The 26511-nt window shown below is 36.2% G+C and overlaps 1 protein-coding gene across 2 annotated transcripts in view; it reads right to left on the bottom strand.

Annotated features, from left to right (window-relative positions):
• PRKN (parkin RBR E3 ubiquitin protein ligase) overlaps nt 1-26511 on the bottom strand; it is a 696970-nt gene that overhangs the window by 373903 nt on the left and 296556 nt on the right. Inside the window, exon 5 of one of the 2 annotated variants that reach the window (XM_048296679.1) lies at nt 7806-7889. The exons of the other annotated variant lie outside the window; for it this stretch is intronic. Coding sequence (XP_048152636.1) covers nt 7806-7889 — 84 coding nt within the window. The remainder of the gene's footprint in view (nt 1-7805; nt 7890-26511) is intronic. 2 annotated transcript variants of the gene reach the window in all.

Below are 26511 nucleotides of genomic sequence, written 5' to 3'. Positions count from 1 at the left end.
TATTCTCTCAATTTTGGTGCCTGCTTTGCATTTCTCCTAATTCTTATCTCACAGAATATAAACAGTAACGAGTATTTTGGACCAAACCACTACAGGTGCACTTACATTCAGTTTTGGTTTGCAAATACCAAATCTTCCTTTTAGCACAGTCAAAGGAATTATTACAAGAGCTGCAAATGATCTAGAATTTGGTCAGATGAACACAAGCTGTGCTCTGCTCACTTTCTATAACATCAGACCCTTGATACCGACTGTCTCAAGGAGGATATAGAAACTGTCATTTACAAAAATTCACTTCCTCTTCAGTGAAACAAGGGGCATCCAAAAATTTGAAGAAAAGCTGTTGGCTTGTTAGTATTCAGCTATCAGTCTTTACAAAGTTCTCACTGATTCCTACTAAAAGACAAACTTTCAACTCACCTGAAACTGCCTCTTATCAAATGATGAAGCCTCTACACTATCTGAAAAATTTTTCAAGAACTCTATCACTAAAGAAAATGCAAAGTTCTGTTCAAAACAACTGCTTACTTTTAAAAGGCAGTTGTGAAGGGAAATGAAAACATAGCAGCTGAGCACAATCACAAATTGCTCATATAAGACAGAATAAAACACTGAAAGCCCGCTTAATGCTCATGTTTTCAAGATAAAGTTTTCTGCAACTGAACTACAGATACAAAAATAAAATGAGCAACAAAGGTGGTGGTGGTGTTTTTTATTCTTTATTTGACAGTGTTAATAACTGAAGACCAACACCTAAAAGAGGAGAGGATTTGCTTGAAAAAAGCATTATAATCTTCAACATTTTTTGTTTGATCTTTTACAAAATGATGGCATTTCCACACATGTAAATAAAAATGATGGTATCAATACAGGAAAGATGAGCTTAATTTCCTGAGACCATTCAGCACAGAGCAAAAATTACTGACTCCCTTTGGGTTTGCCAGAATGTGTATGAAAATTTCAGCTCAGAAAAACTATTTTTAGTTATTGATGACATGAGAAAACTGATAAACAGTTCCAAAGACCTGGCTTGTCTCAGTTTTAAGACTTTTATGGTGAAAAAAAAAAGTATATAATATATATAATTAACCAATCTAAACAATACCTGTTATGTTTGCTAATAATGGGTTTTGATACAGAGACTGTGGCCCACAAAAAAAATCCAATATATTGTAGAAATATTGTATTTACACTGATGAAGAGTTAATAAGTATTCACTTCATTTAAAAAAAAAAAAAAAGGAGGATAGATCTTGACTATAAAAGCTTTAGCTTCTATTTCCAAGATAAATAATTTAGCTTTTTGTCCCTATATAGAATTAATTCTATTTTATAATTCAGTTTTTCACCTATCATTGATTTTTCTGAACTGAGAAGTAGAATAACAGAATTTCTTTATAAAGGAAAAATTGATCTACTCCAGAATGAGGTTACTTTGAGAATACCTGTAAAAAAAAGATCTAATTATGGTTTCCTAAAGAAGAATCTGAAAAGAAGTGTAGAGGTGACATAATTTGGAAAAAGAACCTCAAAGAACCTTAAAAATGTTTAAATACTATGGAAAGCCAACAGCTGTGTGTCTTTCTCCATAATCAAGCATTTGAAGTAAATATTTTTAATCTCTAATTGCTATTAAGTATGTAAATTTAAAGGCCTAACCAAAGTCAGCGTAATACAATCGCAGCACTTTCACAGGTTACTCCAAAGTCCCAAGGTGCTGTTTTCAGTACTGCTCCCCTCTTCTTTCCTCCTCAGAAATGCACTGATGGCTAAAACACCCCCACCCACACCTCGAGAGGATTTAAAATAGAGGGAAACAACCACATCATGTCATCGTTTAGGGCAGCTTTATATGAGGTAATCTAGGCAATTATCAGCATGGAAACCTGACACCAGCCCTACATACAATACATAGCTAATATGGTGCTTGATTAATAAAAGAGGGATGTGTAATTAACGCCAATCAATGAGGATTTATGGTAACTAGACTATCAAACTAACCTGACACTTTTATGAGATTACAAATTTAGTGGAACATCATAATAGTGATGTGGGAATTTACCCAGATTTATGTGTGGCATTTGATACAGCACTGACATTTTGATTAAGAAACTAGAACACTGTGAGATCAATGTTAGAGACATTTAACTGATATGTTTCAAAATGTAATTTCCCACAGCAAATCATCCAATGTTTTTCAAGGTGACTTGCAGTGATCATCTCCTAGCCCTATGCTATTCAAAACACTTCTTAATGATCTGGATGAAGGCACAAAGTAATTACTCATAAATATTACAAATGGCCCAAAATCTGAGAGAGTGGAAACGGTGAAATCTTAAAGTCACTGACAAAGCCACATAAACAGCTTATCTGAGACCAAAAACATGATATGGCATTTTAAAACAGCCAGAAATGAAGCCACAAATTAAAGAAAAGGCTCAGGACAACCATATTCTCTCTACAACTCCCTGAAAAGATCTTGAAGCCAGGTGGGGGTCAGCCTCTTCTCCCAGGCAACCAGTGACAGGACAAGAGGGCACAGCCTCAAGCTGTGCCAGGGGCAGTTCAAGTAGGACATTGGGAAGACTTTCTTCACAGAAAGGGCTGTCAAGCATTGGAACACTTCATTATGGCACTTAGTGCTACAGTCTGGTTGACAAGGTGCTGATTGGTCAAAGGTTAGACTTCATGATCTTGGAAGTCTTTTCCAACTTAAATCATTCTGTGATAAGAATCCTTGTATCAATTTAATATTTCTGAAGTAAGATTATCTGGTATTTTAATTAGCACTACTACTCCATCATACTCACTGTGATTTTTTTTTAATAGAATATATTACCTGAACCATTCTCTAATGCATAAGGCAAACTAACGTGGACAGCAATGAAATAAATGAAAAATGCAAAGTAAAGAGGCTTCTTGGTATTAAGAAACATCCCAGAATCTAAAAAATTACTCATAGTAATATTATGACATTGAAAATATTATAGTATCTCCAGGGACAGACAGACATAATTCCTTTAACAATAATCATTGTACACAAAGAACAATGAATAAATAATATAGCAATGTATCAATACCTTCCTATAATGAGGTGATAGTTCTTTACTACATTCATATTTTGATAACATCATTAAATTTACTACTTTGCTCATGATACTTTAAGTACTACAGGATTTATTTCTTTTCTCAACTGAAACTGAGTTCTGAGCTAATCAAAGCAAAATGAGATGAAAAATGAAACATATTTCATCTGAACAGTGATATTTGAAATGTATAGCTTTGGATGCTTGAAAGAAAAAAAATCATTTGGTAAGCTGCATGTTTAAAGCATACAAGCTGAACACTATTTTCTTGATTTCTTAGTCCAACCTATTTCAGATGAGCACAGGCTCCCTATGGAACAGACTATGAAAAGAACAGATAATATTGCTGTCCTCAGTGCTAAACCTAATGACAATAAACAAGCAGGGAAGGAAAAATATGAGAAATGTTCAAAAATATAAATATCATAAAAAATAAAATTGCAAGATCAGAAGCACACAGGAGGAATGGGAATAATAATAGGAAAAGCTGCATAATTAAAAAAGCAAACATGCTTCCTATGGTAAACTCTTTGCTCTCAAACATACCCTACAAGAGTGAGACTACTGTACAGTGGAACCAGACTAAAATCACATATAATGACCGATACTAAAAAAAGCGACCAAACTTGGAATATAAATCTTTACTCTGGACAAGGGAGACTGCTATAGAGCTTGATTAGAAGGGTGTACTGATATTTAAGAAAATAGAGATGCTTCCAAAAGTTCACAGAAGTCCTGTTGATTCTTTTAGAAATGGTTTGTTGAAGGCTAGCATGTTTCAGTAACTGGAGCAGAGACAAAAATGCTTTTCAGTTATGATGAGAGACAGCTGATGCAGTCTTCATCAGGAACAAAGAATTCAAGGTACCAGTAGTGAGATATATCAAAGTGGAAGAGAAGTACATTTATATTTCCATTAAAGTGATTTTCATTTTTCCTTATTCCCAATACCTTAAGCCATGTCTGACCTATAATCCTCTTTAACCCTTTAATTATTCCTGAGATTTTCAAATCTACAGCAACTCTTTTTGCACATCAATTGAGAATCTCAAGAACACATACAGAACAGTAATACTTTTTCCACAGGTTTCTAAAGTTCAAAAACATTTGCCCTACAATTTGCCTTGGGGACATGGAAATGTCTTTCAGAAACCAATGCATGTTCACTGGAATGAGGAACTAATGTGGAGCTTATTCCTATGAAATCATCACTCCAGTGGTTAGCTCTGTCTCCTAAGAAAACGGATGTTATTTCTGTGGCTCTTGATGACTTTTAAAAAACATGAGCCTACAAAGAGAAAGGAAATGGAATAGCATGTTTATATACAGAAGGAGAAAAAGTCCTCAATCAGAAATTCACTTCAATGGACAATAACCAGAAAGTGTTCTGCATTTTAGAGAACTGTAAAAGTCTAACAAGAACACTCCTTCAGTAATATTTCATTTGAATAAGGAAAGGCTAAATATTTTAGTATCACATATATTCTGATCACCTGTAACGATGAGCATGAATCCACAAAAATTATATCAGAAATACCCTTGGGACCTGTTTCAGTGGTGGGCTTGGCAGTGCCAGGTTAAGAGTTGGACTTGGTGATCTTAAGGGTCTTAAATGATTCTATGGTTCTAAGCAGTAACAAAATTATGCTCATATAAGAAGATCATCTGGAAATTCACAGAACCACACCTATTTCCAAGCACACCTGCACAGCTACATACAGTGTTTCTGGCTGAAAGTGTTTTGAGACAGACACCAAAAGTACAAGGTTAGCTCTCATTTAATGAATGGTCCTAATTTGTGAAACAGCTTGAAAGATTAATTTGACCCTCATTTAAAACAGCTAAAGTTGACTCTTCCATTTTCTAATTAATATAATTAAAGTTTGTTATAAAAGTGACGTGAGTGTTTTACAATTGCAGCAACATGAGTGTTCATACCAGCTTCATCTTTTTGAAGCTGTAGAAGTTTGGAGTGATTCTGATAGACTGTAAATAATGTGAAAAAACCCCACAGTGATCTCTGCTTGGGAGCATATCGGAGCACATACCAAATCACAGTGCACTTAACATCAAGATAATCATTATATCTTCTACAAATCATTTATAAATTTTATTTAACTGAACTGAAATTTGATTTCCATTGTTTACTGATATTGTCAATTATTCTATTTACATTCTTGCAACCAGAAGAATTAAAGTCTGTAATTCTGTCAAGAGACTAATTTCATACAAAAATACATACGAACTAGTATTTTGGAGGAAAACACATTACCTTGTGTTTTTGTATGTTGCAAATTGGTGCTTATGGAAATTGAAAACTGATGAAAAACCATATTTTAAATGAAACATGTCTTGGGGGAGAAATAATGGAGGAATTTTTTTTTTCCTTAAACAGCAGTATTTGCAGTTTGTTGATAACTTTCAACTAACAGCCTTAAAGCTTCTTCATTGCACATCACTGTAAAGAAGCATGCACACTGTGCAGCTATTTAAGAGAGACAAAACTGTACAAACTTTGTCATAACAATTCAAAAATGAATATTTAATGATAAAATGTGCCTTAATCTTCCAAAGATTGTAACAGGCAAGAAAAGCCTAGAGGTTTCAACCCATGATTTAGTTAAGGTTATTTTTATTCTGTTCCACACAGTTAGACTATTTTACCAGAGCAGAAAAGAATGGCAAATCCTTGGAAACACATCTGTAGGATCTCTGTTATTTCCTACTTGGAGCAAGACACAAAACAAAAGACTTAGTAATTTAAGCTTTTGAACTGGAAGATTTCCCAGAAAGTAAAGATGTGTTTTCACAGTGATTGAGGCTGAGGAAAAGAATCCATCTCAAAACATAAGAAAGATGTCTTTCAGCAACCAGAGGACCTCAACAAGCCATCACTTCAAATATCTGATGCAGGATTACTGAATAGGTAAGTAAAAAAATAAGTTAAATGCATTTAATTGCTTAATTTTTCTTGACTAGATTGATATTGCTGGAAATTCTGGTTGAAGAATCATAAAAATTAGGAGCATTCTTGCACCTCAGTCTGGTTCAGTTCTAACACTATTGAATAGAGTGGTTTGTAGCTGATAAAGGGAAAATGTGTCAGTTTGGAAATAAAGGAACAGCACACTTCTGCAGTAACAGCCTCATGCCTGTAGTTCATGTGGTCTGAAGCCACATTAGCCACATGTCTGTCTAACATAGGGTATCTTCTGAAATTTGTTCAGTGATACCTTACTGAAAGATAATACTGATCCTTGGCTCTGCTAGGTATGCAACTTGCCAGAGGCATTGAGAACTGGAGTAATGGGGCTTAGTTGACTGGATATTGGTTGTTTGCCACAGCATCAGATTTTAGTTTTATGGTCAGTGTTTTTTTCTTCTCTCTCTATAAAAATGGTATTTTGCCTCTGCTTTTAAAAAATAAGAATTGATTCAATGAGAGAATGGGTTATAGCTCAGGAGGCAGGGCTGCCAAAAGTGTCATTATTTCAGACCTTTTTCACAAATATACTGGATAACAAAAGCTGTAAATTGGCAGCTGCAAGTCAGTCAGGTACATTCTGCCAATAGGTGACAAAACTGGGAATTGTACTGCCCAGAGAACAGCATTTGAATGTCTAACACCTGCCACTTTCAAGGTCATGGTCTTTGTGGGTCCCTTCCAGCCCAGGACATTCTGTGATTTCTGGGTGACTGAGCCACTGCTACAAGGTGCACACCAAGAAGCAGAAGCCCAAAGGCTGCCAGACCTCAGTTTCTGTTGGCTGTGCATGGACTCAGCCATAAATCCCATGCTATTAAAACAATCATTTGGTATCTAAAGTTAGATAAAAATATTTCCTGACACCATTTGTGGCCAAGCATAGGAGACACCTATGGAACTGTATGGACATACCACTTCACACCTGTCTTGCTAGGGAAGACAAAGAGAAGGTTACACGAGAGCAGGTGAGCGACTCTAGAAAAAGCCATTTGTGGAGCCCCAATCTGCAAATCATTAATGAATAGAATCCTTTCATACACAGAAAATTTGAGTTTACCTTTAAAATCTCTGTCCTGAAGGAACACACAAATTAGGCTTTTTCCTGAGAAGGAATTACCTCTAAGACATCTTTAGTATTAAATGCTGTAAATATCTAATACATGAGAAGATATAAGTATACATAAATAATGTTTTGAAAAATCTTCATTAAGAATTTGAGATATCTATGCTCCTTCTTACTCAGTCTTTTTATTGTTGTCACTTCAAGAAACAAAGGAAGCAACAGCAAGAAGATGTGGGAGAAAAACTATTATCAGTGTGAAGAACCTGCTCCTGTGGACAAAGCCCAACAAGCAAGTTCTGATGTGCAAGATGATGGAAATTTGAAGGTTTCAAGGCAAAGATATACACAATAATTATAAAACAAGCACTGACAGAAACATTTAAGTATTACATCCTGCATTTAACCTATGCATACTCAAAAATTTATGAGTTTTACTTCGTGCAAAAGATGAAATAAAATCATTTCCTCCTTCATTCCAAATAGCAACTGACCAAAGTTCCTCTCTTTTGCAAGACATCAGAGGTATATTATCTGATACTGAACAGCTCTTCTGAAGTGTACCCTATGTGTCACTTTACATTCATTACTGAGATTCTAACATGGTTAGAATTGTTACAAAGAATTAGTCTTATAAGTGCCACAGTACTTGGAGAAATATGACAAAATCTTACCGCTACATTTCCATTGCACCCTCGGGACTGGCAAACACCTTTTATTCTGTTGGGAATAAGCACATCATCCCAACAAGATGGGCCCTTCAAAATAAAACCAAAGCATATAAAGATTACAATTTACTTCAGAAATAAACATATAAAACTCGATATTGTGCTGCTTTTCCTACCTGTATTTCTTTTAGGTTTTAGCTAGACAGTTTTATCATGATTACACTGAAAGAGATCATCCAGGTTATATAACAACATTCACCAGTAAAGCTCAGGCATGGACAGGACATGTGGTCCCTCCACCCTAAGGTCAGTGTTGGCTCTACATAAAGCCTTTACTAAACTGTAATACAACATAATGAAAGTGTTAAGTGAGAACTGTTATTAGATTTCTGGATATTTACATTAGCTTCCATATTTATCAGTCATTAGTAAAGAAACTTAAAAATCCCCCAACCCCTTCCCCAACAAAACAATATAAAAACCCAGAAAAAAAAAGGTCAGAAAATCCTTATCAAATTTTGCGATGACTTTTTGAATATAAACAGTTTACTTATGAGTATAGTAAAAACCGGAAAAAATAAAGATTGCAAATCATCATTATCAATATTTCACAACTGCAAAATAATTGGTTAACAGGATAATCTATCAAAGAAGAAAATTTATATATATAGCATCTATAGGAACATTTATAACCATATTTTGCATCACAAAAAAACTTGGTGCTCATATGTGTTCTCTTTTTATATTAATTTCATACCAATTAATATTTAATTCACAGACGATAAAATTAATCTGAGCAACAAATATGAAGCTTACGGGTATCCACATACATGGTAGAAATAAACAACTAGGGTATCAAAAATGAAAGTGTTTGGTACTTGGATTACTCAGTGTTTGGTATAAAGTCACTGCCCAGGAAATAACAGAAAATCTTTATCCAGAAGAAAAATTATGGCAGTCAAGACATTAACCACATTAGTGAAATTCGTGACTACTTAAAACAGTTTAATTACAAAATGATCCAGTGTCACATCTAGATCCATATCCTTTTAACTCTGTATGAGGCATTTCTTCAGCATAGTGTAGGCACAGCTGAAATGATTTTCAAATTATCTTAGTAGTGCGAACTTAGTTATAAAAGGTTCATCCAGCCTATCTGGAAAGTTGAGTAAAACAGCTTAGTCTTCAGTGAGCTCTGCTCTCTACTGTCATCCACCTGAAGTGCTGACATTTGAGGTGATACCATGAAGAGGTAGGTCAAAAAAAAGAGCTTGGACACACGTAAGTTGAATTGCAGGCAGACACAGGGGTGACCAATCAAGGTTTTGAGTGCTTGGGTGAACACAGCTGCAGTGAAGTCAGTATAAAGTAATAATTCTTGAAATTGGCAGGGAGAGGGGGAACTGCCTTGATTTGATCATTTAAAACATTGAAAAAATAAAGTTTGCCATCAACTATTCCAGTGAATTTTTGACCTCTCATGAAGTTTTAGCATTCCTGAAATTTTGCAGGAAGAACAGTAAGGCCACCTTGAGATGTTGCACAAAGAACTACTTCCTGTTAGTTGCTTTCAACTCAGTAGTTGAAAGTTTTATTTGATGGCCCCCCCCCCCCCCCATTTATTTATTTTTCCCCATGCTAACATTCCTTCCGCAGCAGTTTACTTTTCAGGAAGGAAAGTAATCTGCCTTCCCATTTCTCATACAGATGCCATTCCTTATCTTTTACTCTCTTGGTAGCTTTTCCAGCTCTATCCTTTTGGAATATGAGGAACATCACACAGTACACATGACTTATGTGTTGGACCAGTGAATAGGAAGATGATGTCTATGAATTTGTTCAAGTCCTCCTAAATAATTATTAAAATGTTATTTACTTTGCTGATGGCTACTAAGCACCAAGGCAGCATTTTGGTGGAGTTATCTCTCAGAGCTCCTAGATCTCATTTCTATATGTAATAGCTGTCTCACAATCCATCACATATATGTAAAATTTGGAGGGTTTTTTTCAGTGCACATCACTTAATTGTGACATACATTGAATTTCACTTGCCACTTCAACAGCAGTTGAAATGTCATCCTAAGGTCCACAGAGAGGCTTCTTTCTAGTAGATACTTTCTACGTTCTTCCCATATTGAACCCATCTATTTGCTTCCAAGGATGAACCAGCTATATACCCATGCATTTCTTTTCTGTGGCTGAAACACAGATTTAGAAGAAGCATAAAGATTTTAGTTATAGGCTAGCTGTGTTGAAATTAGTTAGAATAGGAAGGAATTTGGGCCCAGCTAGAGTTAATTAAAATAGTTAAGAGAGCTGGACCTGAAATGGGTTTTAAGATGTTAGTAACTGATTTCCAAATAACTGATGATCTGTCATTTGTATGTTTGTTTAGCTGCGCTTAGAACGAGGAATAGAAACATTGATAAGTTGGTGTAGGGAACAAGGACAATTACCAATCTCCTCCCTTGGTGGGAACCCATTCAAAAGTCACGCAAGAGGAAACTTAGAGGTCACTGAAGTAATTAGGATTGTTAAAGTTCAGAGAAGCAGAAAGGTCAAAATGAGGAAGATGAGTTACTTCACCTTTTTTGGAACCACTGACCCAATTCAAGACCACCGACTCAATTCAAAACACACACTACGCAGGCTCAATGACATTTCAGCTCATTTCCATACGAAGCAGAGAATGGGACGTGTTAATGTTATGAATATGCATTTGTATTTTGGATATTCATAATTTTTGTAAATAAAAAGCTTTGTGTTTGCTTGGATCGGGGCCCTGCGTCTTAGGGAGCTATCCCATGCAGTGCCTGGCGCCAAATAAAACATACACTTTCTAACTCTAAACTGTTAGAGAGTTTTTGTCCGTCTCAGTTGGATATCGATATTAGATCGATATTCATATTTTGGTAAATCATGGCAATCACCTGATGGATCTGCACATTTTCTGCTTCTGTTAGTTTAAATGGACTCAGCAACAGTTTTTTCTGCTGTTTGCAAGTTAGAAACTTAAGGGCTTTTGCTTGCCTAATTGCATTTTTATATTTAAGGTGCTGGAATTATGGGGGTTTTTTGGCTTTCTAGTAGTTTACAGTTATCACTGTTAAAGACCAGGTCTGCATTACTAACATTATAAACCAGATCCTCCTTAGGTACTCCATCTCTTGGAGGTTCTTTGATCAACTTTTCCATAACATAACCTGATGGCATCCAGAAGTTTACTCCTGGGATCATGATTTGACTTGATACTTACATAATTTACACGAAAGCAATTTAAATATCCAGTTATGATAGTTATTCCTACACTTTCAAGCTTTTGCTTTTTCCCAGCATGTTAGGCTTGCTATCATTGTGTGGTCACAAGGTTGTTAAACGGAGTCATATTTTTTTCCCTTTTGAGGCCTGGAATTTCAATCCATAGGGATAACATCTAACTCACTGACTTGTTAAAGATAACCAAGACTAACAAGTTAATATTTGCTTAACATCTGTCCCTCCTCCTTCATACTCATATTTATTAACATACATTTGTTAACATATTTATTTTTCCAAATGAGAGGAATTCAATAGGTTTTTTTTAGCTTTGGATAATCCTTACATAATTTCCATTTGGGAAGAGGATACTAGAAAAAAAAAAGGATAAGAAATAAGAAGCAAATGTGCTTTATAAAACTTGGGATCTATGAAGAGATGGGGATATGGGAGAACACTAATTTGAATAAAAAAACCCCAGAAACATATTTACTCAAACCCCAAGCAAAGCCCTTTTTTTCCTCTGGTACTGGTAATGTGGGACGCTGATTTTTTCTGTTACTTCATCCTTGTGTGATTAATAGGAGACTCTCGAAGTTAATGATGCTACACCAGCATATACACAAAAAATGGTCACACCAAGATACACACCAAGATAATTTAAAAGAGTCTCATAGAAGCAGTTCCACAGGTATGTTATCAACTCTGGTACTAATTATCTTGATTTTATAAGAAGAAAATATTTCAAACTAAACTTCTTAGAGGAATTAATATTTTACTTCACTGAAGTGATTTCAGGTGAAAACTTCCCAAGTATTCATTAGTTTGCAGGTCCAGGTATATAATCACAAAAATGCAAGAAGGCACAATAATTCTCAAGCTAAGAAAAAACCCCAAAATCTCCACAGGATCATTTATAAGGTTGAGATTCTAGAAATATGCATTTTTAAAAGAAACCAAAATAGGGACGAATTGATACAATGTTGACTACCATTAGAATTTAACCACTACAACTAGCACTATATCAGGTTCAAACATGCTTAGTATGAGAATATTTTATTAACAGTAACAACAATAATAGGAATTTTGCAGTCACCTTTTAAGTTCTTATCTCCAAGGGAAAGCTAGTGTGCTACATGGCATGGTATGAACTTAGAGTGCTCTCCCTCTCTGCAATAATTTCCTCATGACATTTCTCACACACACAAGAGTACTTTGCACACAAAGCAGCTCATTGTTTGAAATAAAAATGTCACCTTCCACTAAAGGCATGCTAAAAGCATATACACAGGGAACTAGGATGAGAGTCCCACACTATCAGCAACTATCACCAGTTCACTCACACTGTAGCTAACAACTTCCTATTTTTTCCTTCATGAAAACCCCCACCATATTTGTCACTTCTTTAACTCTTATGACAGGCATAAAATCCAAAACTCAAATGTGCTTAAGTCTTTTGGTAACATTAACCAGACCCACCTTTAAGTCAACAGTTGTTTCTATTTTTCTGTTCTAGCAAAACTTAGATCAAGTTCTTAAGGCATAAGAAGGCATTAAGCCAGCAGGAATTATAGACTGACAGAACATAATAGGTTTCAGCCTGTTTGGCATTGATGAGTGGAGATTAAAAAAAAGTAAAAAAACAATAAACCCCAATCAGAGACCCCTATTCTACACCTCATTTTCCAAATTAGTAAGGGGAAAAATCTCCTTTTCCACATCTGTTCTTGGCATTCTTCAGAGCCATATTTTATTATTAATACTAACCTAACACACTTTCAAAAGATTCAGTGTGCTTGAAAATTTTACTTTTCCACCTTCAAAACAAAAACAGAAGAAAAGACATTTGTCCTTGAAAAACACTGTGCATTCAAAATGTTAATGTTTCTGTAGCGACAGTACTACTAAATGTCATTGCTATAATTACGTCAAAATACAATTAGGAATTCTGGCAAGATAAACACTTTGAAATGCAATTTTTGTATCGTTCTTTCTTGAGTCTAAGAAAAGCCTGTCAACCTGCAGGCCAGCCAATCACTTGTGGTGTTATAACTCTGCAGGCTGTAGTGTTTGTAATTATTAGTTCGCATTAATCAAGAACATACTGTGAGAGGAACAAAGCCTTCTGATTGCGAGATTAAAGCAACTGCCCCTCTTGTACCCAGCCAAATGGCTCACAAAGAAAGCTGTGCATTAAAATAAACACATCAGAGAAGACTTTTCCGGTGTATAAATGGGAAAATGACAGAACAAAGAAAGAAATAGAAAGAACAGCACTGAAGAGAAAAAAATCATATCAAATGTACTTGAGTATTTCCCTAATAACTAGGTATGGAAATTTCTGTGCTTTGGGCATATGGCAATCGCTGCTTCCCTTTTTGAGGGAAAGACAGGAAAAAAAAGTTGGCAAATGGTATATTAAGCTTGAAGTGAAACTCCTATGCAGTATATGACAAACAGGGAGGACTGAGGTGGTTTTTTTCAATGTATGAGGAAAGAACTGGAAGTCTGTCTACATTCCACCAGTATATTGTACTGATGCCCAGTGCAGAGGGCAGTACAGTACACTCTATTGTCAGTGTCTTTTTATCCTGTAGCCAAGATACAATTCTGTATTGTAGAACCAAAACTGAATTTTCATCAAGAACCTCTTAAAAAAAAAAAAAAAAAAAAATTCCTCCAAACCAGAAATAACATCTAGAGATCTTGGATGACAAATTATTCAAAATGTGGTTACTGACAGAACTGTTGACCTCTGAAGTCAGGGAAAGGTCAGAAGCAGAGGTCAGCAATAGAAACCAGTGAGTCATCAAAGACTCTGAATCACTTAAAAGGCTGAAAACTATCCATGTATTCAATGCTTTGTATTCTCCCTGCTTTATCTTCTCCCCCAGTGAACAATACACAGCAGAATATCATTAAAACACATCTTTCTACCTGCTATGATCTACATGAGAGACATAAATCATTAAAATGTTGAGCAAATGACCCAACCAAGGAAAAACTATTAATGCAGAAGGATTCTTAAAGTTATGTAAGAAATAATTTCAGGTCTTGAGAGGATTTAAAAATCAGCATACAAGACACTGGAAAAGTGCTAAATCTGATGCAAACCATGCTCCTCTGCATTCAAGCTCCATAACATTCAAGCTCCTCTGCAAAGTTATGGCTACTGACTTGTCTGTGTGAGAGTATTTGAAGAGCTAAACATTTATGGGGACCCCTTGGCATGATTTTGGCATTTTGAGAGAGTAAGACAGAAAAAGTGTCCCAAAATTAATTAAAACTAATTAAAAATGTATTTCCTTTTTGCCAATCTAACAGCAGTATCCACACCAAGCTACTACATTTCACTGCTTCCAAAGTCAGTATAAATGGACTACTCTGCCTCACAGACACAGTAGGAACCAAGATGTACCCTAATGGTAAGGATGCATCTCTCCTATGAGAAAAGGCTTAGAGAATTGGGTTTTTTCAGCCTGGAGAAATGAAGACTTATGGATGATCTAATTACAGCCTTTCAGCATCTGAAGGGAGCCTACAGGAAAGATGGACGGGAACTTTTTACAAGACAGTTGACTTCTTACAATGTATTGACAGGACATGGGGGAATGGCTTCAAGCTGAGAGTAGGTTTAGATTCAGCACAAGGGAAAAATTCCTTACTGGGAGGGTGGTGAGGCACTGGTAAAAGTTGCCCAAAGAAGCTGTGGATGCCCCTGCCCTGGAAATGTTCAAAGCCGGGTTGGAAGGGGCACTGAACAACCTGGTCTAGTGGAAGGTATCCTAGCCCATGGCAGAGGGCCTAAATAATGTTTAAGGTCCCTTCCAATCCAAATCATTCTACGATTTCTACTAAATGGTTAAATATCATACAGATAGTATTATTTTCTTCCTAAGTAAAACTATGAACCACAGCATCCAATCTAGCACAAAATGCATTTCTCCAGATTCCCAAAGCCCAGCCGAACAGCATCCATCATGAGAGAGAGAAGATAAAAATAGTTTATAAAAGAAATTATTATTGAATTAGCCAGGAAGTTCTTGCTAGCCTTTTATGGGTGTTCTACTTAAAACTTGAAAATTTGTTATCGTAGATACTCTATTGAAGGGAAAAACTAAGATTGGCAACTTTCATGACTAAAATCATCTGCTTAGCCACAAAGCTTATCTCAAAGGCAAAGGTAAATAAAGTTTACCCACAACTTATGCAGATCTACAAAGACCATTTGTAGCAGAGAAAGATTAATTTTTGTTCCAAAGTATGTATTTTTTTAAATATTTCTGACACGACTGATAGCAACTGACTAGCACATGGGCACATTACTGCAGGTGAAGCTAACCAATTTACTGTGGACCGACTTTGACATGGAATCTTCCATACAGCAAAGAACACAGTATAGGAAAAGACTACTAAATTAGTCCTGGGGTGGTTTTAAAGAAGTTTGGGAGATAGGACTGGTAGGACTGGAGTTAACTGCTTAGTCTAAACAGCATATTAAAGAACCCATCAGAAGGAATGTTTTGCGTATTATTGACTTAGGTTATTAGACCAAATCAATAAAGCACATGGATAGCTTTATTTATATGTGAAATAATACTGAAGTAGAGTCAATCACATGCTTTAAGTCTTTGTGTGGATTCAACCTACTGGTTTGATTTATAGTGGGATCTTAGAGATAAAATTTTCCTTTAAGAGTGACCAGCTTAATTATTAAATTGACAATTTTATGTCAATAGTTATAACTCTTCCAAAATTAAGTAGCTGACAATTAGCTGAACTGCTCGCAGATGTGCAGTTATGAACATTTCCTGCATGATAGTTATTTCAAATGAAACACGAGAGGATCACATCTGTAACTGAAAATGTAGGTAAGTATAGTAAAAATAATTTCCATCATATTGTTTTACCCATCATTGCTTTTTATTTCTTATCACAGATTGCTTTGTTAAAAAAAAAAAAAAAAAAAAAAAAAACACATTAATGAGATGCTTTAAAAAAAGTTCTGGTCTTTCTTTTCTTTTGTACTCTTTATAGTGCAGGGATTTACAAGTGTCATCCTACTGGATTTCAAATAAATAATGAAGGCTCATACAAAGACACCTAAGATAAAGGTCTGCAGATTCATCTCTTCACTGACAATATTTTGTAACATGCATTGTGTTGCCAGCACAAACGCTTTCTTATACAAGCAAAAAAAATATTCAAAATGTGCATTTAAACATTTATTTTGGTTGGTCCTTCCCAGTAAAAAGGGGCAAAAAGAGAATAAAGATAATTCAAATACAACAACTGCAGCTGAAAAATTGAACTAAGTCCTGCTGCTGCTCTAAACTTCAGTCTTGAATGAGAGAAATAGAACAGTAAGAAGAGGTGGATGTAAAGCCTCCTAAACCAAAAAACCAAACTTCATTCAAATAACCTGTCAGAATAATGATTTCTTATCTACAAATGTTCTGTCTAGATGGCATTAAACACTTTTTCAAGACTGAAAGAAGAAAAGAACTGGAGAAAACACCTGTAATTGTCTAAACATGCCATGTACTTACTGTGCCCATTGAAATTATAACATTAAAAAAATAAAATAAAATCCACAGTGACAAGTGTTAACACCAGCAGATCTCAGTGAGGTCAGAGTAACCAGGAACAGACTAAAGCCCTCTGGATTCAGTTGCTGTTTCTGCTGTGGTGAGTTTTCATGTAGGGCTTCTTCCACAGGGAAGCGGGCAGATGACAGGGAGCTAACGGACAGGAGAAATCAAGACTTCTAAGACCCATCCCTCTCCTCTCTCCAGTTGGGATGTGCTCACAGTTATTTGAGCCACAACTGTCAACATACAAAAAATAGTATGTTTTGGGGACTTTTGGCTGGGATCAGAAAGTCCAAAAGGCTGTTTTTTTCTCTACTCAAAATGCTCCTCCTGCTCCTATGCTTTCCCCTCCCAAATCACAGTTACAAGCTGTAAAAACTGACAGAACATGGATTCAATTTACTGTGTGCCTCAGCTTTTTCTGAAGTGGCAGCTGCCCACAGCACTTGGATTTTGTCCTGCAGGACTTTCAGGGCAGTGAAGAGCAGCCCAGCACCACTGGGTGCTCCATGCAGGGTGAGAGGGGGATGCTGGGGCCTGGTCACGGCCCTTGGGGCACCGACAGACTTGGCACAACTTTAAAAGAGAAGTGATTAGCACAAGGATAGATTATTAGTAACCTACAAGTCGGAGAGCTCCAGAGGAGTGTCAGCCACTCAGAGGTTAAGCACTTTCAGGATCAGGCAGCAAACCCTCATGTCTTTCAGCTCTCCAGAAGTGGGTGGCAGCGTTAAAATTCAGTAAAGATATTTTAAATTCAGTACGAAAACATACTGCTGATTCTGGAAGTCACAATAAACCGGGATTACACTGAATTTTCTATTTCTTAAGGCAAATCAGAACAGAGTAGGTGAAGAAATATTTTCTGTGTGAAGGTGTTTTTCTACCAGTTACAACTACAATTTCATGTCAAACATGAAAGCATTTCATCTAAAAGTTTTGAGCTACAGAAATGTTTAAGAAACTTCACACATTTCAGGCAGAGAAGATGATGCCAGTCCTGCAATTTGGATACATCATAAGTTACATCTGCACGGGAAATATATGGACAAAATGAAGTAGTACACAAAAATAAAAAATCTTCGCTAAGTCAGTATACAAGTCAAGGTCAGCAGGTAACATATTGCTAATAATGCCAACCAAACATCTTATAATTCAAACTAATATGAACTGAAGTTAAACAAAGGCAATAAACCAAAGATGTAAAATAAAAATCCAAGCCTCATGAATATTCCACAGGAATAATTTAATCCAGATGTGATAATTATATGTCAGATCATTCAATTAATTTTTTTTTTTGACAAGGATTAAAAAACTAAAAATCTTTTGTCAGAGAGAAAAAGGTAGAGCATTTCCAGTGTAGGCGATATCCGGAGAAGCCCTTAGCCCATCGATTCACTTCTGTAAGTTAGACAACATGTCCACTGACAACCGTCCATTCAACTATCTGGGCTATGGTAAATCCACATGGAATGGATAATGCCCTTAGTTAAATATTCCTGCCATTTACTTTCTTATTTACCATTTCCTTCTCTGAGCTGTCATTTACTGCTTCCTTACTTCTGCTCTTTTTATTTTGTCCAAAGGGTCTCTCTCCCATTGCTGTGGAAAGACACACAAACACCCCACAAGGCTAATACATACATCTTAAAAAAACTCCAACTAATCAACCACAAAACCAAAAAAAGCCCAAAACACTAAACAAACAAACAAAAAAACCCCACACCCACCCCAGAATGCATTACACATTTTTACTAAGAATAAATTTCTCAACTAAAGCTAAAGGGCCACTAGCAAGAGATTTGCTTCATAAGGTGTTCAAACATTTTCTCGCTTACTGCAGTTATATAAAACTGTAAAAATCAAGATTACATGCTACAGTAGCTGAGGAAAATAGATTGCTATATCCTCCATTTTTGATTTTACACATAATCAGAAACCCCAAAAGACAAAACCATATCCATTTCAGCAGGAATATTTCCATGTTCCAAAAGGAAAGGTTATAGGATATCAAAGACTATTTTCTAAAAAGGAAAACAACTAAACAAAAAAAATAATCTTAATTTTTTTTCTGAATCTACAATTACTGTGAACTTTACATATGCACTACCATATTCACAAACAAAAATATCCTTATTTTAGCTATTAAGAAATACAGGCAACCGTCCATCAAGTGCATTATTCAGATTCACTGGAGAACTATTTAAGATTATGTTGCATGCATGGTGTTTTTAGTATTTGGTTTTTTCCCCTAAAACATGGTCTTGCTAACACACAAAGAAAAGATGATTCTTGAAGCATTTGACATGAGAACATAACTAGTGTTAAAGAATTAAGGTTGTACCAGTCAGTTCAGGATCTTGCCTCTGCTATCAAGATACTTAATATGCTGGAAGTTGAATCATGGCAATTCAGTAGGTTGCAAGGGACCTTTTAAGGCCATCTACTCCAACCTCCCTGCAATAAGCAGTGACAACTTCAACTAGATCAGGTTGCCCAGAGCCCCATCCAATCTCACCATGAATGTTGCCAGGGATGGGGCATCCACTGCCTCTCTGGCAGGCTGTTCCAGTGTCTCACAACTCACATTGTAGAAAACACCTTCCTTAGTTCCAGTCTAAGTGTACCTTCCCTTCCAGGTAAAACCACTACCCTTGCCCTGTCACAACAGGCCTTACTAAAAAGTCTGTTCACATCCTTCTTATAAGCCCCCTTTAAGTACTGAAAGGGCCACAACCCTGTCTCCCTGGAGCCTTCACTTCTTCAGGCTGAACAACCTCAACTGTCTCAGCCTGTCCTTCAAGAAGAGGTGGCTCCAGACCTCACACAATTTTTTTGGTATAACCATAACCATGTAACAGAGATCTATCCCTATAATCTAGTATCAAATTTTCCAACTTTTTCTTCTCCTAAAGCAGTGCTTTAAAAAACAGCTCAGTCTTTTTTTTCCACTTCATCTCTCTCTTTGCATGAATCTTGAATTATTTTGAATTATTCCTGACTTATTTTCTACACATTGGCACAACTGGAAAATACATTAAGCCCATCTTTATGGTTTTCACAAAAATCACCAAAAAGGTGAACAGACTCAGGTGAAAGCGGCATTTGAAATTAACTCTCCCATTTTCTAACAGAAGCTCTTGAGGCCCCTGCAAAACAGTAAAGGGTGTCCCAACACCTGAATTTTGTAAGAATTTTGTCTAGTTTGTGCATACAAGGTGATCTCTGTGGACGTCTTGCTGGATAAGCCTTTGAAGGATATTAAACTGGAGAAATGCCTCATTTCTTTACACCTGCTCTGAATCATTTATATAATTCTAGGAGCTGATTTTCTTAAATAAGAGGAATTTGAGGCATAAGCATTAAATTTCCCTGTGCTCCAGTGTTCTGAAGAGACACCCACAAGGCTTAAAGGGCAACATAGCAGGACACCACTAGGATAACTCCACCCCACACCCACTCTCTTTCAGGATCATCCATGCTTTTCTAGGTTTAACTTTTCATTTCTTCCACACAATAGAGGACATTACATATAGATATATAGAGAATACACTTGGCTATAAAATGATTAGCTCTCTAGACAAAGATGGTACATCTGAAGTCATTTCACAAGCATTAGAAAGTATAGAAATAACTTATTTTAAAAGGTGACTGCTATCAGGATATTTTGAAATGCATAATTCAGGACAGATCAGCTAGAAGCTACATAAAACATGATTTAATTTCACAGTGAAGTTCAGATTTCCCCTGAATTCTGAACAGCCTGAGTAAAAGACTTTAGTTTTGTAGACAAGATATCTGTATTTCATTTACAAAGGTTATGACTTGCATTCAAATTACTGAATCCATTTCAGGCTAAGACCACACGTAAAACCAAATACCCTAATCATTTCAGAAAAGATTAGGCCCTCAGACATAAAATCAGGGTACTTCTACATTGACATGACAGTCATTTCAAACTTATTTGCATTTCTACAGACTTTAATACATTTTATTCTGAAGACAGAGTTCCCTTTTACTGCAATCTCTTTCAGAATCTCTTTTGTCATATGGAAGAAAACAGATACATTATTTAAATGTTTGGCATTTCATAATAACATTTTAACAATCACTGTGATGTTTTCCTTGCTTATGGCTCAGTGTAAACCATGACAACAAATAAAATTGATTAACTAGAATTAATATTATGATTAGTTCACAGTTCAGTGCCTGTGGCAGTGGCTTAATCAGTACTTTTTATTTATTTGTCATCACCAGGCTTAGCTATAACAAATTCAGTTATGATAATGAAAAGGATCTAGAACTGGCATGTTAATCAGAACACAGATGTACATAGGAGTACAGTATATATTATTAAACCAGGTAGAACTTCCTCAAATATACATACACACACAAGCACAACTGTTCTTTGTATCTGTGTTCTGCCATTCCAGGTCTCACATATTTCTCTGAGATTCAGTCCCTATATGAGGAACAAGGTGTTCATCTTTATTTCAAGTTTTGGTCTGGTCTGAACAGACACTATCTGCAGAGCAACTAATAGCCCAGAACTGCAACTCTGTAAACAAGATAATTATAATTTAAGGCAGTGCCTTCTCTTCACAAAGATAAGGCATATGTAAACCCATCACCTTTACAGAGTACAGATGCTACACAAGAAATCTTGGTGGATTATCTCCTCCTTGCAAAAATTGATACTAGATACTACACAGTGAACAACTCTGATGAAAACAAAAAGGGTCAAATACATTGAACCTGTTTTGGATAAAAGGGAAATCAAGTATATTCGTCATCTTCATACAACTTTTTTACCTTCGTCCCTCAATTTATGAGGTCTTTACTTATCTATACCTAGAATTTAGAAAAAAAGCTACAAAAAGGATGCCACACAAAGTTGGGGTCTTGGTGGGGGGAGGGTCGGTAAGGGGAGCAACAAATTAAAAAAGGATCTAATGTCTCTTCTCATAGCTTCACTGATGTGGAACGCCAGTAAGAGTCAAAAAGCAGTAAAATAGTACATAGTAAATAAAAAGAACTCTGATATACACTAGTAAAAGCGCTATTTTACACATCAGTGTTATGCTACCCTCCTTTTAATTCATGCCCATGTTCTTCCATTAAGACCATTTGAAAATTTCCGAATTATCAAAAGGTCACAAGTTTTCCCTCTTATACAATTTCTATAATTTTTCACAGTGATGGAACACCAAAGAAATGTTCTGAACTTACTGTGCATTTACACAATACATTTAGACCTGAAAAAAAACCAAAACAAACAACTCCAAAACAATTCACACCTTAAAATTCTAAGCAAAATAAAGAACACACACTCACACTCTCCAGTTCCTGAGCTGTTACTTGCTAAATTCTTCCAAGCTTCCCCAGGCAGAAAAATACTTTTGAAAATAAGCCTTATTCTCTAGAGCATTGATGCTCCCACCACATGGACTATAGATGGACATTAATGCATGATAACTATTCGTAAGCATTTAATTACACTGTGCAAACATCCATGTGCTTCACTGGACAAATTCCCATCGGGTATAACTCGTTTGAGATAAAGGGTCGCAAAAGCAAAGAACAAAATCCTATTACAAACATGAAAGACAAGACTGCCATTTTGTAGTAATCAAATAATTGTTTTAGAGAAAGTGTTTGTAGCCCAGTATCTAACAGGAATAGCTGGGATTTGAAAAAAGAGGATTCTGTTCAGAGTTCTCACTTGCCTACTGAGTGGCTGTAGGAATGGCACTTTCTCTCTTGGCCCACCATTTTCTAAACCATGATATAGTAATTTTCTTCATATTGCCTCAGAGCCATTAAGAAACCTTCACTTTTAAATTTAGCAGAACTTATAATAATTTAAAACTAAACTAAAAAAAGTTATTAATAAGAGCATTGATTTAAAAATAAAAGTTATTACAGCAATGAAACTTTGAAGCACTTCTACTGGCTCTTGTTATAAAATTATATTTTCCAATGAAATCAGAAAAAGGACTTGTTCTCTACTCAGATCTTTAAAAAATTCCTTAATCAGTATTCTCTGGTACTTTAGCTTTTAATTTTATTTCTCTTCAGTAGACTTAGAGATTGTATTTCCTATTACGCTAGGGGAAACTGCTTCCTTTTAAGCTCAGAAAAACAAGCTGTTGTCTTTTTACAATCATGGTTTGCAATTAACTTCTCATCTTTAATGTAAGCATAGAATTAATCTATCTGTGCATTGTCACTTTTTTCTAATTATGCTATATGATCACAGAAAATACACTACATTACAAAAAATATGCACATGTTGGTGAGTCTCCATGCATCCACTATTTTAAAGCATTTCCTTGGAAAGCCTTCTCAAGGTGGGAGGGGGAATAACAGCGCCAACAACAAAAGGGAAAACAGAACAAAACCCCCAGCCCTTAATAGCTCATTTATAGATATCTTATGTTTTCCATTATAGCAATCACCATTATCTCACATTGATATGCATACTCCAGCTATATTCAGCCTTGTCTCATTCGTTATGAAAGCAATGACCTTTCAAACACTTTCCTAGCCTTCCTTTAAAAGAAATAACCACAAACATGCATGTGAGTGTCAGTGAAGTGGAAAATTAGCCTTTTGAAACAAGTAAACCATCCTCCCCACCATATTAAGGAAACTGTAGGACTGAACAACAACAACAAGCATGCTGAGCCATGTAAGGCTGATTTTACTGTGCACGCTCCTAAAAAAAAGTCCTTGACATTGTGAATGTTTGTCTTGTGCAGAGGTCCCAGAGCCAAACCTCCATCTGGAAGAGATTTGAACTACCATCCAGAGGCATTTCAGGATCCAAACCAAAAGGTTTACAGCATTACAATCCAGTTAATTCTATTGCTTCTAATTCCAGCTGGACTTAAAGTCTTATCGCTGCACTCCAGGCCTTCAGATACAGCCTATCACGGTAACACCAATTCCCAGAGAATTCAACTCCATGACCCAAGTGAGATTAAATCCCTCCAGATAGCCCAAGTAAATGGTTCATAACTTGTTTCTGTCACTTTCACTAATGCCTTTGTACCGTGAAAGAAAACAGCAAAGGTGTAAATATCTACAAATTATTAACTGCACTTTTTCCTCTTGACTCCTATCAGCAATTCCAGTTGTCTGTTTCCTGCTGAGAATATCACAGATATTTACTGGCTGAACTTTCTCTTTAAATACTGCACTAATCAGCTACTGAATATTTGTACTTTATACCTGAGTAGTGCTATTTTTGACTAAACACACACAAACACAGAAATATAAATAAATAGAGAAACACCAAGGAGAAGAGGAGATATATCTTTGATGTTAGTTGGACTTAAACTCCCTCAAGTCAGGTAATCCCGCAGCACATTTTGTGTTAAGTATTTTCACCCAAAAGAAAGCAGATTAAACTGAAAGGGAGCATTTTGAGATGTGATATATTTAGTTTTTATTTACCAGGACACATTTATTTTAATGAACTGAAGACACTATTCCCAAATATTCCTTTAGGACAAAGAAAAGAAAAAGATAATTATCTTCTTAAAATACTGTGGATTAATTATGAGACATTCCTGTGCAAAGCAAAGCCTGAATAAAAACCTACAGCGCAAACCTGGATGGTACTCAGAGACAGCTGTTGTCAAACAAAGGTATATTTTTTACTCCATGTTTTTCTTTTGTTTGGTTTTTGTTTTCCAAGAAAAGGACTTTGGAGGTGTACAAGAAGAAGGAAATAAGGAAAGGGTAAGTAAGCAGAATTGCTTCCCAAAGCAATCTCCAGAATTAGAAATAGGTTCCAATAGATTTTTAAAGATTCCAGTAGGGGGGAAAAAAAAAAAAAAATCAGAAACATTCAAGTGTCTGGATTTTGTAATTCCAGGCTTATGAAGTTCTATCCGTCCAGAGCATTGCAGAGAAACGGGTAAGACAAAAAAAACTCCCAAAAAACAAAACCAAAAACCCACAAACAAACAAAAACCCCACACTTACCAGAAACACACCTCTTTTCTTTCCAGGGTAACAGAGGGACCCTAAAAGCCTTTGGACACAGTAGATATCCACCATCAAACTTTTGTCCTTGCACAACACTAAGAAAGTTCCCCCTCAGTACTTCTTTTAGCAATTTCTCTTTAAGTCTGGGGCAGAACACAGACTCAGGAGCACCACATAAACTGGTGAGCAGGATTATCACTAGCAGCTGTATATCAGATACAGCTGAACTCCCAAATCAGAAGGGTGACTGCCAGCCGGGGGCATTGGTCAGTGATAGGGCTGTTGGTGGACCCTTCCGAGTGCTCAAACTACAGGACAAAGGCTTGGCCCTGTGTGCTGAGAAAGCACCTGGATTCACTTGCAGACTAGGCAGAAGAAGTCATCTAGGCTAATGCAGGGAAAAGCTGAGGCAATCAAGAGCTGGGGACAGGAGTTGAGGACTCTGCAAATGCCAATGGCTACACTTAGGTCACATCCTTGCTGGTGGAGAACAGGGAACATGGGCAAAGTATGCATTGGTTAGTCATATCTGTATTTTTAATAAGATACTGGGGGGCTGCCAGCATTACTGCTGGGGAGATGCGCACAAAAATTCTTTCCTAGTAGTAAGTCCAGACAACACTATATCCTCAACTGTTCTCTGGGTGCTCCCACCTAAATTGGTTGAATCACTTACATGAAAATTACTCAGAATTAAAAAACGCAAAGGAAGCACTTTCTGTTTAACAGTTAAAGCAGTCAAGGAAGCTGAAACTCTCTGTTTATGGCTCATTTAAGTACCTTGAAGTAGAAAAGGACATTGTGGCTATCCAAAACAAAGGAAGTTAGATCTGCAGGTTTAGTCAGCAAAAGAAAAATGACTCAGTGTCAGTGAGGCAGGTGACTCATATTTGGTTTTAATATGAAAATGAGGAGAAAACCTAGCCAGCACAGCTCAGTTAGTTTACCAATTGTAAGACTGTGACCATATGCTAAAAGACAGAAAGCCTGGATAATCTTCTTTGTGGCACACAATAGATTACCATAATAAAGGTACAAAACTGGCCCCTGTTTTAAATAATCTGTATATTATAACTCACAGTACACAAATCCAAAGAAAACCCTGAACATCCATCAGCATTCCACATATTTTGTTTTACCTGAAGACCCGAAGCAAACTTTGTAATTCTGAACAAGGTAAATGACATGATGGATTCACCCAGCTGAGACTGTCATGACTTGACTTCAATAATATTTATGCGAACTAGCAACTTTATTTATTGGTATTTATCCAAAATACTGAAACTACTAAGCATGTTAAGCATATTTCCACTCCCTCTTTACCCTTTTTAAGTGCCGCCAATGAATGAGGCAGTATTTCTTCCTACATTAACACTGATTGTCTATATTGAGACAAGAGGTTCAGGCTCTAAATATTTTAGACATTGCACCACTTAGTTTTGGGAGGGTTCTTGAACTAAGATGGCAAAGATCCACTGTGGAAATTGTGATGCAACAGTAAATCACAGTTCCACTGACAGACCCCTACTCTATCTTTGAAAGCCTGGTCCAGAGACACCTTCAGTGGTATTTATTTAACTAAATATAGACGTTTATATGTGGGCAAGATTGCCTATGTCCTCTTTATAATGGAGAAAAATACATAGTTTCAGAGTTGGATCATCTTATTCTCAAGTAAATGTGTAGCACAGGTCAGATGATGTGTGTCCTGAAATTGTCTGTTCCTTTTTCCCACAACATAGAGTGAACTCCAGCATGAGTATCTGTGTGATAAATGTTTAAGTCCAGGTGAGGGGAATCTATTCCTTTCTGATCCTCAGATGGAAGAGAACTGTTTTTGCTTTGCTGGTTTTGATATAAAAATTATTGAA

The sequence above is a fragment of the Corvus hawaiiensis genome, chromosome 3 (assembly GCF_020740725.1).
Source record: "Corvus hawaiiensis isolate bCorHaw1 chromosome 3, bCorHaw1.pri.cur, whole genome shotgun sequence".
Taxonomy (NCBI): domain Eukaryota; kingdom Metazoa; phylum Chordata; class Aves; order Passeriformes; family Corvidae; genus Corvus; species Corvus hawaiiensis.
Note: the sequence above shows the minus strand (reverse complement) of the source record. Positions and strands in the feature narration are given on the sequence as shown.